This window comes from Amphiprion ocellaris, chromosome 10 (assembly GCF_022539595.1).
Source record: "Amphiprion ocellaris isolate individual 3 ecotype Okinawa chromosome 10, ASM2253959v1, whole genome shotgun sequence".
Taxonomy (NCBI): domain Eukaryota; kingdom Metazoa; phylum Chordata; class Actinopteri; family Pomacentridae; genus Amphiprion; species Amphiprion ocellaris.
In genome coordinates, this window is record NC_072775.1 from 15,143,769 (window position 1) to 15,161,387 (window position 17,619).

The 17,619-nt window shown below is 40.1% G+C and overlaps 2 protein-coding genes across 3 annotated transcripts in view; one reads left to right on the forward strand and one right to left on the reverse strand.

Annotated features, from left to right (window-relative positions):
- Positions 1–4,233: 4,233 nt before the first annotated feature.
- camk2n1a (calcium/calmodulin-dependent protein kinase II inhibitor 1a) lies at positions 4,234–7,340 on the forward strand. Its single transcript, XM_023291332.3, has 2 exons — positions 4,234–4,759; positions 5,430–7,340. Exons 1-2 carry the CDS (start codon positions 4,591–4,593, stop codon positions 5,498–5,500), a joined length of 240 nt encoding a protein of 79 aa, XP_023147100.1. The 5' UTR covers positions 4,234–4,590; the 3' UTR covers positions 5,501–7,340.
- A 7,545-nt stretch (positions 7,341–14,885) lies between these two features.
- Positions 14,886–17,619, reverse strand: part of ece2a (endothelin converting enzyme 2a) — a 104,523-nt gene continuing 101,789 nt past the window's right edge. For both annotated transcript variants that reach the window (XM_055014864.1, XM_055014865.1), the window contains one exon: positions 14,886–17,350. In XM_055014864.1, coding sequence (XP_054870839.1) covers positions 17,060–17,350 — 291 coding nt within the window. In that variant the 3' untranslated portion in view covers positions 14,886–17,059. The remainder of the gene's footprint in view (positions 17,351–17,619) is intronic.

Below are 17,619 nucleotides of genomic sequence, written 5' to 3' on the forward strand. Positions count from 1 at the left end.
AGGAGGTAAGGAGCAGACGCACCTAGTTGGTATGACAAATGCATGTTCCTGCCCTAAATAGTGAACATAAAGCAGCATCTGGTAGCATGTGGGGCATCAGGTCAGATTTTTTTTCCCCAAAGCATGCAACTGTGTCGTCGGCTTCTGACATCATGTGAAATCTCTGGCCCTCGCTTGAACCTGGATGGATGAATCAACAGCTCTGCCCATCGACAGCTGGACGCTGCAGGTAATGGGCAGGAGGAGCTTTGAGAGTCATCCCAGGGGATTTATATTCAGAGTAACAGATTAATGATATACAGTGTTAATCCCTGTTAGAGTTATCATTACTGAGTAACTGAAGATAACGAGTTGCTGTGTGCACCTTAGTTAAATTTAAACAACCAGCAGCATCCTTATTAAAGCTTCCGTGAGTGTTTTTTGTTGTGAACAGATAAAGATTTGGGGTTTAATATGCTTCCAAACCTGTTGGCTAGATTTTTTGTTGATAAACTGAGGTTTAACAGAGACACTCTGAGTATCGCTTCACCGGGGGCTATAGGCTATGGTTCATGTTTTTAATGTGACACCAGAAAGTAGACTGGAGCTCACTTCACTTTCACCACACGACTCGTCCCTGCAGGAAACCCAGGAGCTTTTCCAGCATCCTTGATCTGAAGACTGTCAGCTTCACCGGTCAGCTATGCAGACTGGCTGCTAAAACAGAGGAACACTGCTTCAATGGAAAGGTTTTCATGTGTTTGTAGACAGATCAGTTGGCCCAAGTTGTTGGGACAGGTTTGGTCCAATAATAGGCTGTCTGACAGTAGATTATTTTAGCTTTTTATGAGACACCATATGTTGTGAGGGCAGAATGTAACACATGCTGCCAGAACAAACAAATGCAGGCAGGAATGATGTCCTCACAAATGTAACCAAGATAGAAACTCTTTCCACTCTTTAAATGAGCGATCCATGTCTTTTATGGGGACATACATCCAGGACCATATCATGATTTCTAAAGGTATACACTTGAGTATTTTTGAGTATAATAAAGTTTAACATTATAAATGGAATATTTATAAATCAAATTTTTAATTATAGTTATTTTTTCCTTGTAGAACATCTACAAAGGATAATAATGCAATGTAAAATCTATATTTTTTGTGCTTTTTTCTATATTAAATGCTTACATAGAGCTACAATAATTTTGTGTTTGCATTTTTTGGGTTACCTCTGTTATTCAAGCATTTGTAGTTGTAGCTCTTTATGCTATCTGAGGACATTAAAGTGGTATTCTTGTGCACGTAGTCAAAGTTGACACACTAACACAAGACATTTAAAAAAAGAAAAATAAAAGGAATGGTCATAATTAAGGAAACAGGCTGAGCTTTCTTGAGCTTTAGTTCTTTTATCCTAACATTTCCCAGAAAACAACTAACTGTACTTTTACTTTCATAGAGTCTCTCTGCCAGGAAAATATCCTAGTTTATAAAGCAGGTTTTAGTCTCTAACTCCAAAACGAGATAAGCCTGGTGACACCATCGGGTAATTTTTATTTGATTTTCTCCTGGAGCCACAGAATACTTCATGCCCCGACCTTTACTCTACTCTCCAGTATGTGCTTAATCATCAGAGCTGAGGGGCCTTTTAATTTCCCTGCATGGATTTAAAAAAATGTTAACTACATACATTTTATTTTCAATCTTACTTTATCTTGCTATGTTTTCTTATGGTAACCACTGCTGTCTTTATCCCTGACTCTTTCTGTTATAGCCTACACATGCCAGCACACTGTACTGTTGTGGTAGAAGAGCAGCTTGTGTCTTACATTCAAGTAGAAAAAACTTTTGCAGAAGTTTAACTCAAGTTTCAGAAGCACTCATTTTGCAGAATAGCTAATTTCAATGTGTTACTACAGCATGTCATGTCATGTTATGTCATGATACACTATGTTATGTAAAGGAATAACATGTCGTATAACATCTAATACACTGCGAAAAAAAGAGAGAAAAAAGTCATGTACTCTAATATTTCATTGGATCGCCTTTAGCTCTGAGTATGGCACTCATTCGCTGTGGAATCATTTTGATAAGCTTCTACAATGTCACAGCATTTATTTCTGTCCATAGTTGCATTAATTTTCTAACAAGATCTTATATTGATGATGGGAGAGTCTGCGCAAAGTCTTCTCCAGCACATCCCAGAGATTCTCAATGGGGATGAGGTGTGGACTCTGTGGAAGCCAATCCATGTGTGAAAATGATCTCATGCTCCCCGATCCACCGCATTCACAACGTGAGCCCCATGAATCCTGGCATCGCATTGTCATTTTGGAACATCCTTTCTATGATCACATGATATGTCTTCTGACATGGTTGTTTTATAAATGAGAAGCTCCTCATTGCATCAGTTGGGGTTAAATAAGTTGTTGCCTGATGAAACATATTCATCAATGCAGTAATTATCCAGTGGAAGGCTCTTACCTATTTGCTTAGTTAAATCCAAGTGGCAACTTTATTTTTGGACCGACATTGTTACTAACCACCAAGATACTGTGCAGCCTGGTAATTGAAAGTAACATATTTAAACAAGCACTTGTTCCTCTTTGAAACAGTGCCTACAGATACAAGTTGTCTACTCAGATCAACACATGAAATTAGGATTTTGTAGTCAATTTCTTGGTTTAAATATAATAAAAGAAAAGCAAGTACATTTATCACAACTTAAAACCCATCAAATCAAAATCTCGGGGTTTCAGAACAGGTGCCGATAATTAGAAGCTCCTTAAGGTGGAGCAGGTGGCCTGGTAACTCCAGTAAATTCAGCTCAAAAGAAGAGCATTTGATGCATGAAGAAGTGACCCCCAAAACTGCATCGCATTACCTGCAGGCACCTCTTGCAGCTCTTGGTGTCAAAGTGCTGCATCTACAGTCAGAAAGACAATGCACAAATGCAGACAAAGACCAGGTGTTTTGGAATACTGTGGCCTGGACAGATGAATCAAAGATAAAAATCATTTGGTCACAGTAACATAACACACTGATAGGTGCAGACCAACAACAGCTTTTCTGAAGACGAACCCCATACAACTGTGAAGCACCATGGTGGAATTGTTCTGGTTTGCTTTGCTGCCTGTCTGGGCAGCTTGTTGTCATTGACTCAACTATGAATTCTGCGTCGTATCAAAGCTTGTTTGAAGATAATATGAAGATTTCTGATTTTGACCCAGAGTTGGAACTTTCAACAAGACACCAGCAACTCAAGCTGGTAAACTAAAGCAAAGAACAAGTGCCTCAAACTTTTATTTCATGAGGAAATAAAAGGAAGATTTAAGGAAATGTCTTTACTTTCAGTGTTGTCCACTAGAAAAAGAAATGTCGGTTGTATGTAGTAACAATTAATCAGTTAATTCATGAGTTGTCAACTATTAAATACTAATTATTTTGAAAATGAGCTTGAGTAATTTTTAGGAAGAAAAAGTCTAAATTCTTTCATTCCAGTTTCTTATATGCAAATATTTGATGGGTTTTCAGAAGCCTCGAGGGGAGGACACTCCTGATCTAAAAATGCATAAGGTAGCCGTGACCTCAACTTAACAACACTCCATCTCTATAAATACATTGCAGTGCAACCAAGATGCATTGCACAACTGACAATGTTTGGGAAGTGATGAATCTGGTGGACTTGTATCATAAGGCCAATCCCAGCCACTCTTGAAAAGAAACTCATTTTGACCATTTGTATCCACAATCTCATTCCTTCGATCACTGTCCAGAGCTTGTGACCACCAGGTGAGACTTAGAATTTAGAGCGACTGGTAAATTGAAAACTTTGCCTTCTAGCTCAGCTCCGTCTTCACCATGACGGTTGGGTACAAAACCAAACGACTATGCGACTAATCGAGAAATTAATGGACAACAAAAGTAATCATTCGCTGTAGCCATAACTGCCTGTTCATGACTCATGATCCAGAAACTGCCCATTATGATAACTTTGCCTTATGAAGCTGAGATATGCTCAGATGTTTACTGCACACACTAGAGACAGTGAAAAACCTGCGTATTCAAGCCTTAGAGTTGCTTCAGTGTGTATCACTTCCATCTCTCGCCTGTTGGTGTCGCTCTTGCTCCTCTTCCACTCGGAGTCCCCCTAACTCACACGCATTCACACACAAACACACACTCGCGCGCTTCAAACCCGGATGGATGACTTCACCGTTCTGCCTGGGTTTCCTTTATGATCCCGGGATCTCCCACTTCCCTCGCCAGACATCAGCCAGCAACGCAGGCGAACGCAGCTCTCTCTCTCTCTCCCTTTCTCTCTCTCGCCCTCTCTCTCACGCACACACGTACATAAACACTTTCTCTGCAGCTGCAAACACATCTAGAGAGCACAGAGAGACCACAACAGCAGCAGTCGGACCTCACACACACTCACACAGCGGCGCCTTATCCACTTACGCTCAAAGAGGATCCCAGCAGGAGACGCACCAACCGCTGCACAAACAGGAACCTACGGCTGCACTGCGCACACGCCGAGGAAGACTTTTATCTACTTTTTTTCTTTAACCCTTCCAAAGGGCTGGTGATCCTTCTCTGTTGTGCCACAATGTCCGAGGTGCTGCCATATAACGAGGGGAAGATGAACGGCTACGGGGCGGACAGCGAGGTCAGTCAGATGTCCTTTAGCTGCGGACTGCAGGACACAAGCGCCTTTTTCGCTGCGTCGCAGGCGAAAAGACCCCCAAAGCTTGGACAGATCGGCAGAGCCAAGCGAGGTAAAGGATGGTTTTAAATAAACGATTCACACTTAGGAAGCTTTTTATTCAAACTGAAACAGGAGCAGAGTTATTGTGTTGTGCAAAATGAAACAAATACGCAAATCCTGCAGTGTTTTAAGTAGATGAATGATGATTCCAGTGAACATATTATCATCATCTTTTATTTTATGCCATAAAATTTCCACATCTTTCGCTTTGAGAATGCAAAACAGTTTAATGTCTCTGTTCCAAGGGTCAGTTTGGTTGTCGTCGACAAACTGTTTGTATTTACGCACTAGAAAATGATCTTTCGTGCAAAAGGACACACCCCGCGTTGCACTCATCAAACAATAAGATAAAAAGCCTGGCTGGTCGCCATTACAGTGGAACGAGTTGTTTTCCACCATGGCACGATCGATGCTGGAGGATTTGCAATACTGCTTGATATTTATTTATTTATTTCTCCACCTGCAGCCGCGCCACAGCCACATTTACGCACACTTAGTTTAGTGATTTAGTGCGACACGTTCCTTTTTTTTCTGTGCGTAAAAATCAACCGCGGGGTGAAATCGTGACTTACAATATAAATAATGCTACGTGGGGCCGCAGTTGGGGTCCTCAGCTGTCATGGTGTCAGTAAACATCCCCCTTTCTCCTTCCCTCTCTCTCTCCCTCTCTCTCTCCACAGTGGTCATCGAGGACGACCGAATAGATGAGGTCCTGAAGGGGATGACGGACAAGTCTTCACCCGGCGTTTAAACACGAGCGATGCCTTGCAGACTTTTTTAATTTTGATCACCGATTTGAAGCACTTGTCGGCTGTGCATGTTCGAGGATTGCGGGGAGAGAAAAAAATCGACGGCACGAAGCGAAAGGACGGGATGATGGTGAATGGGAAATGGGAAAAAAAGAAAATGGCAAAGAAGACGAAAGGGGGAAATGGCTTAAATGAAGAGATGTGATGATGATGAGGAGGAGGAGGAGGAGGAGGAAGAAGAAAGAGTGAGAAAGAGGAAGAGACTCTGGAAAAAGACCAAGATTTATCATGGGATTGCTGGCAATTCTCCAAACGAATCCCGATTTTAACTACTGCTGCGCAGCAAGATGTTGAGATGGCGGACACTCTGCTCTGTATCTCAACCTCTGCTGACTTTAACGATGGATGAACTTGTCATTACTCCACGACCATCTCTCTTATTTCTTTTCGTTTTCCAAAAAGCGCTGTAAGCAACACAATACTGCAACTAGAGGGTGAAGTTAAATCCCAGCCCTATTTCAATAAGTTGTACAGTAGGTAGGCTAAGCTCTCAGACGTCCCCCCTTGCCTCCCCCCTCCTCTCTCCTTTAGGCTTTGCTTTGTTGATTCAGTCAGCGACGGTGCATTCAAGGGAGCTGTCCTTTCAGCACTGATCCAATGCATTCCTGTTGCTGCTAATGCTTTTAAAAAACAGACCAACCAAGCCCTCCATAAATAGAGGAGACCCATTGTATGTAAAAAAAAAACAAAACAAAACAAAAAAACACACACACATATATCCGAGGATGGTGCAATGTTAATATTTTCTGTAGTAGAATCCCATTTGTTTTGGCACTTATACAGCATTAGGCCTCATGTTAAGCTGAAAAACAGGCTTCATTCTACTTCTTGTCTTGCCCATCAGTGGTTAAAGGTGCAGGTTGGCACCTTCATGTAGCTGATTTACACCTGCACATATCTTTATTTTTGTTTCTTTAGTTTTTTTTCCCCTGCATTTTCAGATGCTCAGATATCTACAGAGGCCAGCAGAAATATGTGGAAATTATAAGTAAATGTTTTAAGTAATAGTCATGAAATTGATGGGAAAAATAGCTTTCTATAATTTGGATATTTTCATTTTGCGATTATTTGTGTTTTGTCCTCTATGAATTTAAAAGTTTTTCTCCATCTATTTGCATGAACTGTCACTCCGGTGCCAACGCAGGTGCCACCACTCTTACCCTGGCACGCTTCTTTTTAACAAAAGTCATATTTGTATTTTTATATCTAAATATTTGTTATTTAAATTATATGCTAGTCTATCGTCTTACAATTCATCAACAAAAATATTTGTACTTCAGAGAGGATATACAGAATGAGACTAGGCTTCATGGAGGCGAAGCTAAGATTTTTCGGTGGACTGGTCTCATTCTATATCAGATGTCGGACATTTTTTAAAGACTAACTGAATGTGTCTGGGGTTTTTGCACACATCAATGTTAAACTATTATTAAGAAATCGTATACTGTGACTTGAGCTTCGTTGATGAATTTGTTAGAAAATGGCAGTTTTAGAGTATATTGCACTGTTTACGAGTATCCTCAAATAACACGTTGTTATTTGACCGATTTTGGACATTACAGTTTTTGTTTTTTAATTTTGTTTATTTTGTACCATTATTTTAAAGAAACTGGATATGGTTTGTTGTGCATGAAACCTTAATATTTTCAATAATGAAACATTGTTTTATGAAGCAAAAAAAGCAACAAAAATGTCATGACATTCTAAGAATGAGTCATTGTATATTATGATGCCATTTTCACTGTATTTGGTGAATTAATAAATGGTGAAAGAAAATGTTAATGTGATTCCTTGATATGGCTTTTGTCCCAAGATACTCTCAGTGAGCAGAATGACAAACACTGAGTCAGTATTGGACCTTTTTCTGTGAATGAAACTGAAGAATGAAAAGGAGAGAACATAGAGAGCACATTCTGTCACCACATTAACAATGAAAAATAAACCTTTAAACAAACAGAACACAAACAGTGCAGTATTGGCCTGTGCAGCCTATGGAATCAGTAGCCATCACCTTACTGACAGTAAATACTGCTCCTTAATTAAATAGCGGGGAAGAAACAGTGATCCATCTGTTAAGCTGTTAAACAGCTCTGTGCTGGCCTACACCAGCAAATCCATTAAATCACGGACCCCTGGGGAGCCACGATTGGCCACATGATCATCTGTCGCAGTCTGTACAGTGTCCACATACAGTAGCTCTCATGTGATGGTGTGCACGCATTAGCTTCACTCTGATGTTAAACCAATTCTGATTCTATCATGTTCTTGACATCAACATCAATGCTGAAAATGTCCTGTGGTTTAGTGTTTTCTAACCTTTTACGCCCAACATGTCCTCACAGCCCAATCAGTCACTGCAGCCTTCTTATAGATGCGATGATCTGCAGCTGAACAGCATTTAGTGGAACAGAGAACACAATAGCTCCAGCGAATCTGTGGCAAATCAATACAAGACTCTATTGTCCTGGGATCTGTGATACATCTTGGCCTCTTTTCCTCCTTTGTATCAAGTTTGCCTTTATACCACAAGCATTTGGAGTGGCAGAAAGTGAACAATTTGTTGATTAGCTTTTTAGCTCCTTGTTGGATTTTTGCCAGATGTTTTAGCGATAACCCTGGAAAGGAATAACTGTTGATTTACATAAAGAAATCTGTGAAATTAGGTGAAACTGTCACATGAACGAAAGGTTACAGAACAGCAGTGTCAGGTAAAAAAATGAAATTGTGTCACCCCTCATCCAGCAGTAACACACAAACCGGAACAGTTCTGACACCAACTCAATAAAGCTAAACTTCCTCGTAATCACACTAGAATTTTTTCCCGAAGAAATCATGATACATGATAGATTTTATCAGTCTCATTTGTTAAATAAACAAAAAACATCTACAGTAGCAGGACGCATCTATAAAAAAAGTTACATGATTCTGACCACAACACATGATCCTTCTATTATTTTGGTCTGCACTTCACTCTAATAAAAGAACATCAACGAAGCGTCACAAGTGTAACCATCCACGTTCCCATCAGCGGGATTATTGACTGTCCTGATACCATCAGCACAGCACTGAATGAACAAATAGTGCTATTGATCATGTTGTTGTTGTGTCTGTGCATGCGCATGTATGTGTGTGTGTGTGTGTGTGTGTGTGTGTGTGAAGCCATGGACAATTACACTTTTCACAGTAATAGGCAGCCCTGGAAGGCCGGAACCGGACAGACATATTTGGGCAGATATTGAATTGTGTCAGCTCTGCTCCACACCTCTCACTCTGCCATGTGCTTGTCTGTGGACATGTGACTTCTAGAGTAATTTGCTTAAAAGTCATGCTATCAATAGGGCTGCAGTTCAATGCTGGCTTTGCTGGTATAAAATTTGGATCTCATGTAAAACAGTCCAACCATTTCATACTCAAGAATCACTCAAAGGATGTTAAATCGAAATGTAAAGTTGATAGACTTAAAAGCCAACATTCCTGATTTAAGCTACAAACAAAGTAATCTGTGCAGCTAAAGCACCTCAGAACTCCACTAATAAAAACTTGCAAGAGACTGTTTCACCGGGTGAAATATTGTTTCATTATTATGATCAAAGTCAGTGCAATCTCTTCTCTAACTAGATCCTGGCATCTACACTACTGTTCAAAAGTTTGGGGTCAGTTAGAAATGTTGTTATATTTGAAAGAAAATCATTTTTTCCCCACCGATGAAGATAACATAAATGGATCAGAAATAAAGTCTAGACATTGTTAATGTGGCAAATGACTATTCTAGCTAGAAATGGCTGGTTTTTAATAGAATATCTCCATAGGGGTACAGAGGAACATTTCCAGCAACCATCATTCCTGTGTTCTAATGGTACATTTTTTTGAAATGCTAATTGATGATTAGAAAACCCTTGTGAAATTATGTTAGCACATGAATAAAAGTGTGAGTTTCCTTGGAAAACATGAAATTGTCTGGGCGACCCCAAACTTTTGAACAGTAGCGTACATATCAGCTGATGTGATGCAGTCGTCTGGTACATGTTGGGCGATGAGTGACGAGATGCAGCACTTGAGAATGGATAGTCTCTGCAGGAGGCTCTGTCCACCTGAAAGCACTCCAAGGTGTATTTTTCAGCTGTTGGTAATTCCATTCCAACAGTTCTTTGATGATGAAATTTCAAAAAGTGGTTATGACATTTCGAGAAGCCTGCTTATTAGCTATAATTTTGTGCTTCTAGTGTGTCATCATTAGATTTGAGTCATACAAAGAAGCCTTCAATTTTCCAAACATGATTTTCCCCACAACCTTTAAAACTTGAGTGAGGGACTTTTACATTTAAATGAACATCAGTAACATTTTAGCACTTGCAGGATGAGCTCATAAAAGGCTGATGAAGCCTATCAGCACCAAGCAAATGTTTCTGTATTTTGCAGTAAACCAGAGTATTTAATCTGAATACATTAACTAGCAATGATTGGTTTGCCAGAACTGAAGATCGGAGCAAAAGCAGCCTAGATTGTGGTAGAAAAACCTAGGAAAGATCTAAGAAAAGTTACTGGTAACTCAGCATTCAGCAGAAGATTACAGTCGACAAGAAAAAGGGAGATAAAAGTTTTACACTGTTGGTTCAAAAGATGCAGAAGGTTGGTTAACAACAGTTGTGTCTCATTTCTTGAAGTCTCTCCCAGCCATCTGGATGAAAAGAAATTCTGCACACAGCAAAACAACCAAAAAAAAAATGTGTTTAACTTGTGCCTCTACTGTCTCACCTTGCAGAACTGTACAATAAATAAGAATCTACAGGAAGCTGTGGTTAGCTCTGTTCAGCACAAACCCTGAAAACGGTGAGTTTGGTTTTGTCTGAAGTAACAAAATCTGCCTATTTACATGTTAAGTGCTTTAATATATAAAATAAAAGTGTGTAAATGACCCCAAATACACATTTGGGCAAAGACAAGCTTGAAGTCTCCCCTGTTTTCAGTCTTTTAGTTAAAGTACACTTGGAAAACTATGCTTTCCAACATGCTCATCTATTGCTTTTAACAATGTCTATGTACAATTCACATCATCTTTTAAAATCAAACCTTCTAGAAACCCCTTAATCTTACTATGGAAGGATCCATTTGATATGTACTTCTATGGTGGGTCAGTCTTTGCTACTAACAACACCTTTACAAAGACAAAAATCTGTGTTTGTTCCCTTCTTTGACAGGATTTTATTGATGACAGTACAAAAGAGAAGCCCTTCGAAGCATTTAAGTCAACAATTAATGAGCTCCTGCCCTCTGATGAGACTGAAATTGAATCATCATTTCACAGCTCTGAAAGTCAGAGGTCATTTGACTCTTAGATGTAACCCAGGTTGATTGTGGCCAAGCTGGCAGATGGTCTGGAAATTCAACCCACGCTAGGGTCAACACAGACATGCTGCAGACGCCTCCCCAGTGAACAACCTACCGTGTAACCACAGAAAGCCCGGACGGAAATACAGGCATGACAAACATGCAGTCATCAGCATGTGCAAAAAACAACCAAATCCTCAAGTGCAGCACAGACAGACCACTGCAAATGTCATTCTGCAGTCCGCTGCCGTCTCTCAGACACACAAACACCACTTTCAGCCCATCCTGAGTGGACATCCATTAATATTCCTCCTCCTGTTACATAAGCCTGCCATGCAATATATTATGCCATTACGCTGCCCCAAGAGACATGGGCAGATATACAGTGCTGTTGAAAGCAGCAGCAGCGCTCTTAGTCCATGATGCAAGCAGTGCAACAATAACTGTGATTCCCTCAGTCCTGTCTATACTGGTCTGAAGGAGGCCAAAGGAAAATTCCAGTTTATTGGGTTCCACTTTGGAAGATGTGGCCGTATTATACAGTTTGTCCTGATAATATTGTACATGGTATTGGGAAGCTGGAAAAAGTAAATCCGAGCATGTAAAAGAAAACATAATCCCTCTCTCATGCCGATAATCAGATCTAGATCTAGAACACTTTATTTGGAGTTAAAGTCAAATGTGGGTGTTTCTGAAACGCAGGTAATGAAACCTTCTTATACAAGAAAACTGAGCGTAAACACAACCAGAACAAAAGGTTCAACTGAACCAGACAGACCACTCTGACCTACAAGGTGAAGGTCATGTGACTGATGTGGGAAGCTGAGTTCATATTACTATCAGCAAGATTATCTGGATGTGTAAGCCAGGAGGCAGTAAAAAGGCAATACACTGAAAGAATCATTTACGTGGCTTTCAAAATTTTATTCCGTTTGTGTAAACAGTCATATTGGATATAGCATAGTTTTCCACAGACAGTTTGGGTAATAACTGTACTGTCTGCTTTTGTTTTATCTTCCAGGTAAGTCTGAGTTAACCTGGGATTTGTTAAAAATACACTTGCTTTTATTGCCCTCTCTCACTTGTTTTTAATAACGCTGCCACAGTCCCACATCTCAGATAATTAACCTGGTGAGTGTTTTTATAACCGACAGGAGTGATGGACAAACCTGCGCAACACGGTTGTTTGAAAGTGAAAATTCCCTTTAGGAATCACAGATAAAGCTGAGCAGTGCAATTCAAGGGGATGCACACGGGCAGTAGTGTTGTGTCGTGACTCAGTTTAAACACAAACATGGCCGAATAAACCCAGAGATGTTTTGTCATGGCACGCAGCAGACCTTTTGATTTGCATGATCCCTCGCGTGACACCCACACACTGAAATCAGGGCTGAATGCTGCACCTAGAGAGGGCAGGGAGGTGGTGGCGAGAAGATTGAGACAGCAAAAGAGAGACAGACAACAGAGAGAGAGAGAGAGGATGCACTGAGCATGCAGTAGATTAGTGTTGTTGCTGCCCTTGGGCGACCGAGCATGGAGGACAATTAGCAGCAGGAGAGAGAATTCTGGCTGGTTTCTCTCTCACATACAAATACTCGCTAAATCACGGGCCGAGACACCTGGATAACACAGGTGATCAGCTGAAGAAGCAAAAAAGACTATCCGGAAGACAGGGTTTATGTTTAAGGCAAAATTATGACAAAAGCCTCTCCTGCATGAGGCCTGTGTGCTGCTCTGCGGTTATATAAGTGAAGTCCAGTCGAGTTAAATCTCACTGTCGGAGTCTCTGCCATTGCACATCAGTCAGTGAGATTGAGTGAGCCGAAAATGAAATTTAAGGCCTGGAAAGGAATTTTAATATAGTCATGTATCGACGGAAGTAAAATGAAACTAAGTCCAAATGAGAAACAAGAAAGAAAAGTGGAATCTTCCTTTGGGGCGGGGTGGAGTGAGCAGAAACTCTCTATGAGCAGGGTCAACCTCCATCCAGCCACAGTGTGCTGAATCCATCAAACGTTTTTATGTCCCAGTGCTGCAGAGTGGCCGGTCCACCCCCACCCCCACCCCCACCCCCACGCTTTTATACTCAATATCAAACCCACTGCCATTTACAGCATTACATAACCAGCCTCCTGCCAGGTCAAATAGGTGCCAGGCTGTACCTGAACCCTCCTGCTCAGGTGGTCAGGGCACTGCACCTATTTGTAACCATGGAAATCAGATAGGAAGCAGACAGGGATTTACCCAGATCCATGTTTGAGTGTGTGTGTGTACATATTGTAATACTTTATTACATCCGAACTACAGTAGAGTACAGGTGTGGTAATGCTGCATCCTTGCTCAGAATAAAAGAGACACAGAATGATTACAACTGCACATCTTTGCACGCAGTAGATGGAAAACAGTCTCACCCATTTTGCAGCTGTTTTGAGATTTTTCACTGTATATCCCTCTGCACAATGGATTTGTCCCGTAACCATGGAATTCCAGAAAAGCTGCTCGCTGCACCTTTTTGGGGAGATTATTTCATCAGATGGAAAAGGAGATGCTTCAATCCCAGCTAGCAAGCCAACAAATGACTGCTCACTAAACTCATCCCTCAAACAGAGACTGTCCAGCTTTGATGTGGTGTCCATGACCTCTAGAAAGACTAATACTGTTTTAAGGAGGCATCTTTTTTTCCTGGCCTTTTCAAAACCACAAGCACTAAAGCAAGCGTGACAAGTGAACTGAACATTGTTCTGCAGTTGTAAGAATGTCAGATTACAACCCATGACCAAGCACTGCGACTAGAGAGCACATTATTAGTAAAATTAATTGCACTAGTTTGTGAGTTACAGGTTCAGTTTTAAAGGCTTTGCTAGTGATGAAGTGCAGTATTTTGGTCTTGCATGCTGTCCAGGTTTATGGTAACATTCTGTTTTTTATTGTATTTGGTGATGATTACACTTCAGCAATCTCAGCTAAAGTTACATGTGACAAACTACAAAGAATCAGCACAGTTAAATATGGTGATGTCAGAGCAAATTCTCCACATGATCTTATGCTTCTCATTATTATTCATGTAATTCTCTAACTAAGTAAGTCTACATACTGTACCTGCAATACAAGAACAAAACTGTTGAGGAATGTGGACCTGGAACAAGTCGGTTTAGCGAGACTTTTTGTTACAAGATCTTCATTTTAAAAGTCACCCAGAAACAAGTAAAAGTCGGCGTAAGACTGTGTTTTCAACAAAAACGGTAAATCACTTACAACTACATAACTCATTCTGCTCCAGAAGCTTGTGCGATGTGATCGAGGTCTCCAGACCAGCTACGAAACAGACTTGGTGGTGACACTGTTTTGTCAACACCAAAGTTAAAGGGGAACAAACTATCACGTTACTCCAGTGGAAAGAAAGAAGAGCCATCTGAAAAATCACACACCTTTTTTTCCCCCCAAGTCTTAAAAATAGGCGGTAATTAGATCTCAGTGGAGAATTAAAAATAAATGATTTCTCCTTTATTAATGTGGTCCCCCTCCAGTCACCAGCCTTCCTGCCTGTCTGCACCACCCGCCTCTCTCTCCCCTCGCTGGTCTATATTTAAGCAGCACAGACTCAGCACAGGACCCGACACTCGTCTCATGTGTCTTCAACAAATAACACACCAGGTGAGCTGCTGCTTGTATGTACATGCATATGAGCTTACATGCAGCGTCGGCACGCTTGACAGGTGTGTCAAACACAGCGTGTCTCCATTAGCATTTTGTCTGGAATCTGAAGCAGGCCTGGGACAGACGCAGACAACCCCAATAGAAGGGGAGAGTCTGACTGACATACTGATAGACTTTCACACTGACTTTACATGCAGGCTGGTGCTGCTGTTATGTACTGTGTCTAGACATGCCGGTTTGTCTTGCAAATTGCATAACTCTGACAGACTCAGCACTGTACCACGGAATCAGAGGCTGCAGAAAAGTCCTGAAACACACTGACACAAGAACATTGCTTTGGACTGAATGGTACAATTGGTTTATAAATGACAAAAGTTTCCATTGTGAACAGAAGCTGATAGTAGCACAGATAGAAAACTATGATACAGACAAAAGAGGAGCCATGATGAGTCAGAGTTAATCTGGCTGCAATTTTCTCTCAGAGCTATTACAGTTTAACCGACTGTACAATAGAGACAATCATGAGAACATTACAACATAAAAAGCAAAATGGTGATTTATTTGTTGACTGATAGACACTTGTGGCATGTTTACTGAGGTAGTTTTTCCTTCAGTATTATACAGGAGTGCACTGCAGTCACCAAATAAAAAACTGGAGGCCTATATTATATCTCTTAGTATGACGTCTGTATCTAAAAATCATGACATAGTGTCAAATAATCACAACTAAATTAATACCATCATTAGACAAGTGCAATCAACCAAAGTATTTTACCAGTGCAGTCAGACCATTCTCCAGAGCTCATACAGAGCTCTGAAGATAGGTACAGCTATGCAAGAATATAAGTAAACCTACATGTACCTGTCCCTGTCATCTAATGTAGTATCTTCATCTCTCTTCTAGTCCCTTCATCTCTCTTACAGTCAGAAAATCTTCTCAATAAAGCCAACTTCTCATTGTTAGAAGTTACAATATTGGTACAAAAAGTGGTCCTTCCCTAATCATTTTTGCCTGCTCTATTAAAGAGCAGTTGTCCAAAATCTGCCAATTTTCACATAATTACGAGATGAGAACTGTATTGCTCCAACAGCTTTTCTCAATGGTAAGTCAGAATTTCAAATTACAAGATGAGGCCTCCATTTTTTTATGGTTTGAAGAATGCAATGTGCTTCTGTAACTTTAGAGCACTGCAGGCTCAACTACTGTAAGGAGCCAATCAAAGGCACGTTATTTGTGGTGTCGTGTGCCTGAGTTCTTATCCTGGTGATTTTCAGGTCCAAAGGAGCTTCATATATACAGTACAGTACTTGGAGACGTCAAGCAAGAGCATTATTTTGAGTTGCAATTCCCTTATGTGTTAAAGGTCCCATGTGGTAAAAATCCATTTCTGTTGTGTTTTGTACAGCTTAGAAACATGAAGAAGTAAAGTAAATACAAATATGGAGACTCTTACTACTGCCATTACTCTATCCTCCCCTAAGCTAGATAGTGTCTTCACTTTACAAGCTGGTCAGAATGTTGTTCAGTTAGTAAGCAGGAATTGAGGAACCAATAGTCATAGAGCTAATAGTTGAAACAATCCAGCGCCCTCACTGCCAATGCTGCAAGAGTAAACAGAAGAGTCTTTAGTAGTTTAACTGTTACTAAAGCTACAGACACTTAAACAGCCTGTTTAAAATAGAGATAACACCAGGTGTTACACAATCATGCTAAAAAAATTTTTTTTAAAAATTTGTGGTATTTTGAGCTAAAAAGACAAATTCTGGGGACATTGATAAAAAAAAAATGGTACAAAATAGGACCTTTAAGGGCACTGTGTTCTGTATGTGGTATTTTATATTGTGTATTTGTTGTAGATGTTAAAAGTGTAAAATGTAAAATTAAGAAGTATGTGGTGGGGCAAGAACACACAAGTAAGGTGGGTGATTTTTTTAAAAAAATAAAAAATTACTTTATATTGGCCCCACTGCAATATGGGTAGTTTTAAAAGTTATTTAAAATTAGATAAGTTACAGGGTTTTTTGTTATTTAGAGATTAATGCTTGTTTCATTTATTTATTTATTTTTGCATTTGGCACAACCATTTTACCCTTTTTCCTGAATGTAAAAGAAACATTTTGTCTTCTAAAATATTGTAAAACACTTTTGATCAGGCACTGCTGCAGAAAACATTCTTTCTTTTTCTGATGCTCTCTCCAGTTTCCTCATTCCTTTATATAGCACCTGAACTAACATGCACATGAATCTGAGTGTCCCTGTTGAGAGGCAGCCTGATTTCTGAAATCTATTTAAATGATTTATTCATTTAAGATGGATTCTAATCCAGCTATCTAATTTTCCTAAATTAAAAATATAGAAAATGTGTGCCGGTATGAATTACAATCATGACATAAAAACATAAAATTATCTGTTTGCGTTTGAGTTCCTGAAGTCATCATCACAGTATAGAGCCACCTTATAAAGGAAGTGTTAGGGATAACATCATCCTAAGATTCCTTGATTAAATCCAGTCACCTTACAAGTCAATGTTAGACAGGAAGTCTTCCTTATCTTCATTATGTGTTGTAGTGATGCCAGTAGGCGGAGATTTAGTGTCTTCAAGTAGTTTTTTCTCCAGAGCTGCATCTTCTGGACTAAGTTCCTCTCCTTTGGTCATCACATACATGAAATACTCAAAGCCTTCTCCATAACTGTGATGACTGATCGACCAGCTGTACTCGGTGCGAGCATAGAGGCGTTTCCGAAAGAAGGGCTGTGCAAAGGTAACAGAGACAAACCGACCTCCAGGCTTCAAGCAGCGACTGATCTAAGAGAAGAACAAAAAAAAGCAGGAAAGGAGTGTCAGAAGGCATGAATTCACCAGAATTTTGTACCTTGTGTCTTAACTGGGATCATTTATATGCTAGAAAGCTGGATGTGAATAGTTGACTGTTAACTTTAGCTATTATTTAAGAGTGTTTTTTGTGACTTTAATTATTCTTTATTTGAGAGCCAACACTGTAGAGAGACAGAAGCCACAAGGAGAGGGTAGGGTAAGAGATGCAATAAAATAATATCATAAACACCAACTTTAGT

Bases quoted from the DNA above. Each gene is read 5' to 3' on its own strand.
- camk2n1a (XM_023291332.3), top strand. From the start codon at position 4,591: ATGTCCGAGGTGCTGCCATATAACGAGGGGAAGATGAACGGCTACGGG. The intron at 4,760-5,429 runs GTAAAGGATGGT...CTCTCTCCACAG, and splicing joins GATCGGCAGAGCCAAGCGAG to TGGTCATCGAGGACGACCGA.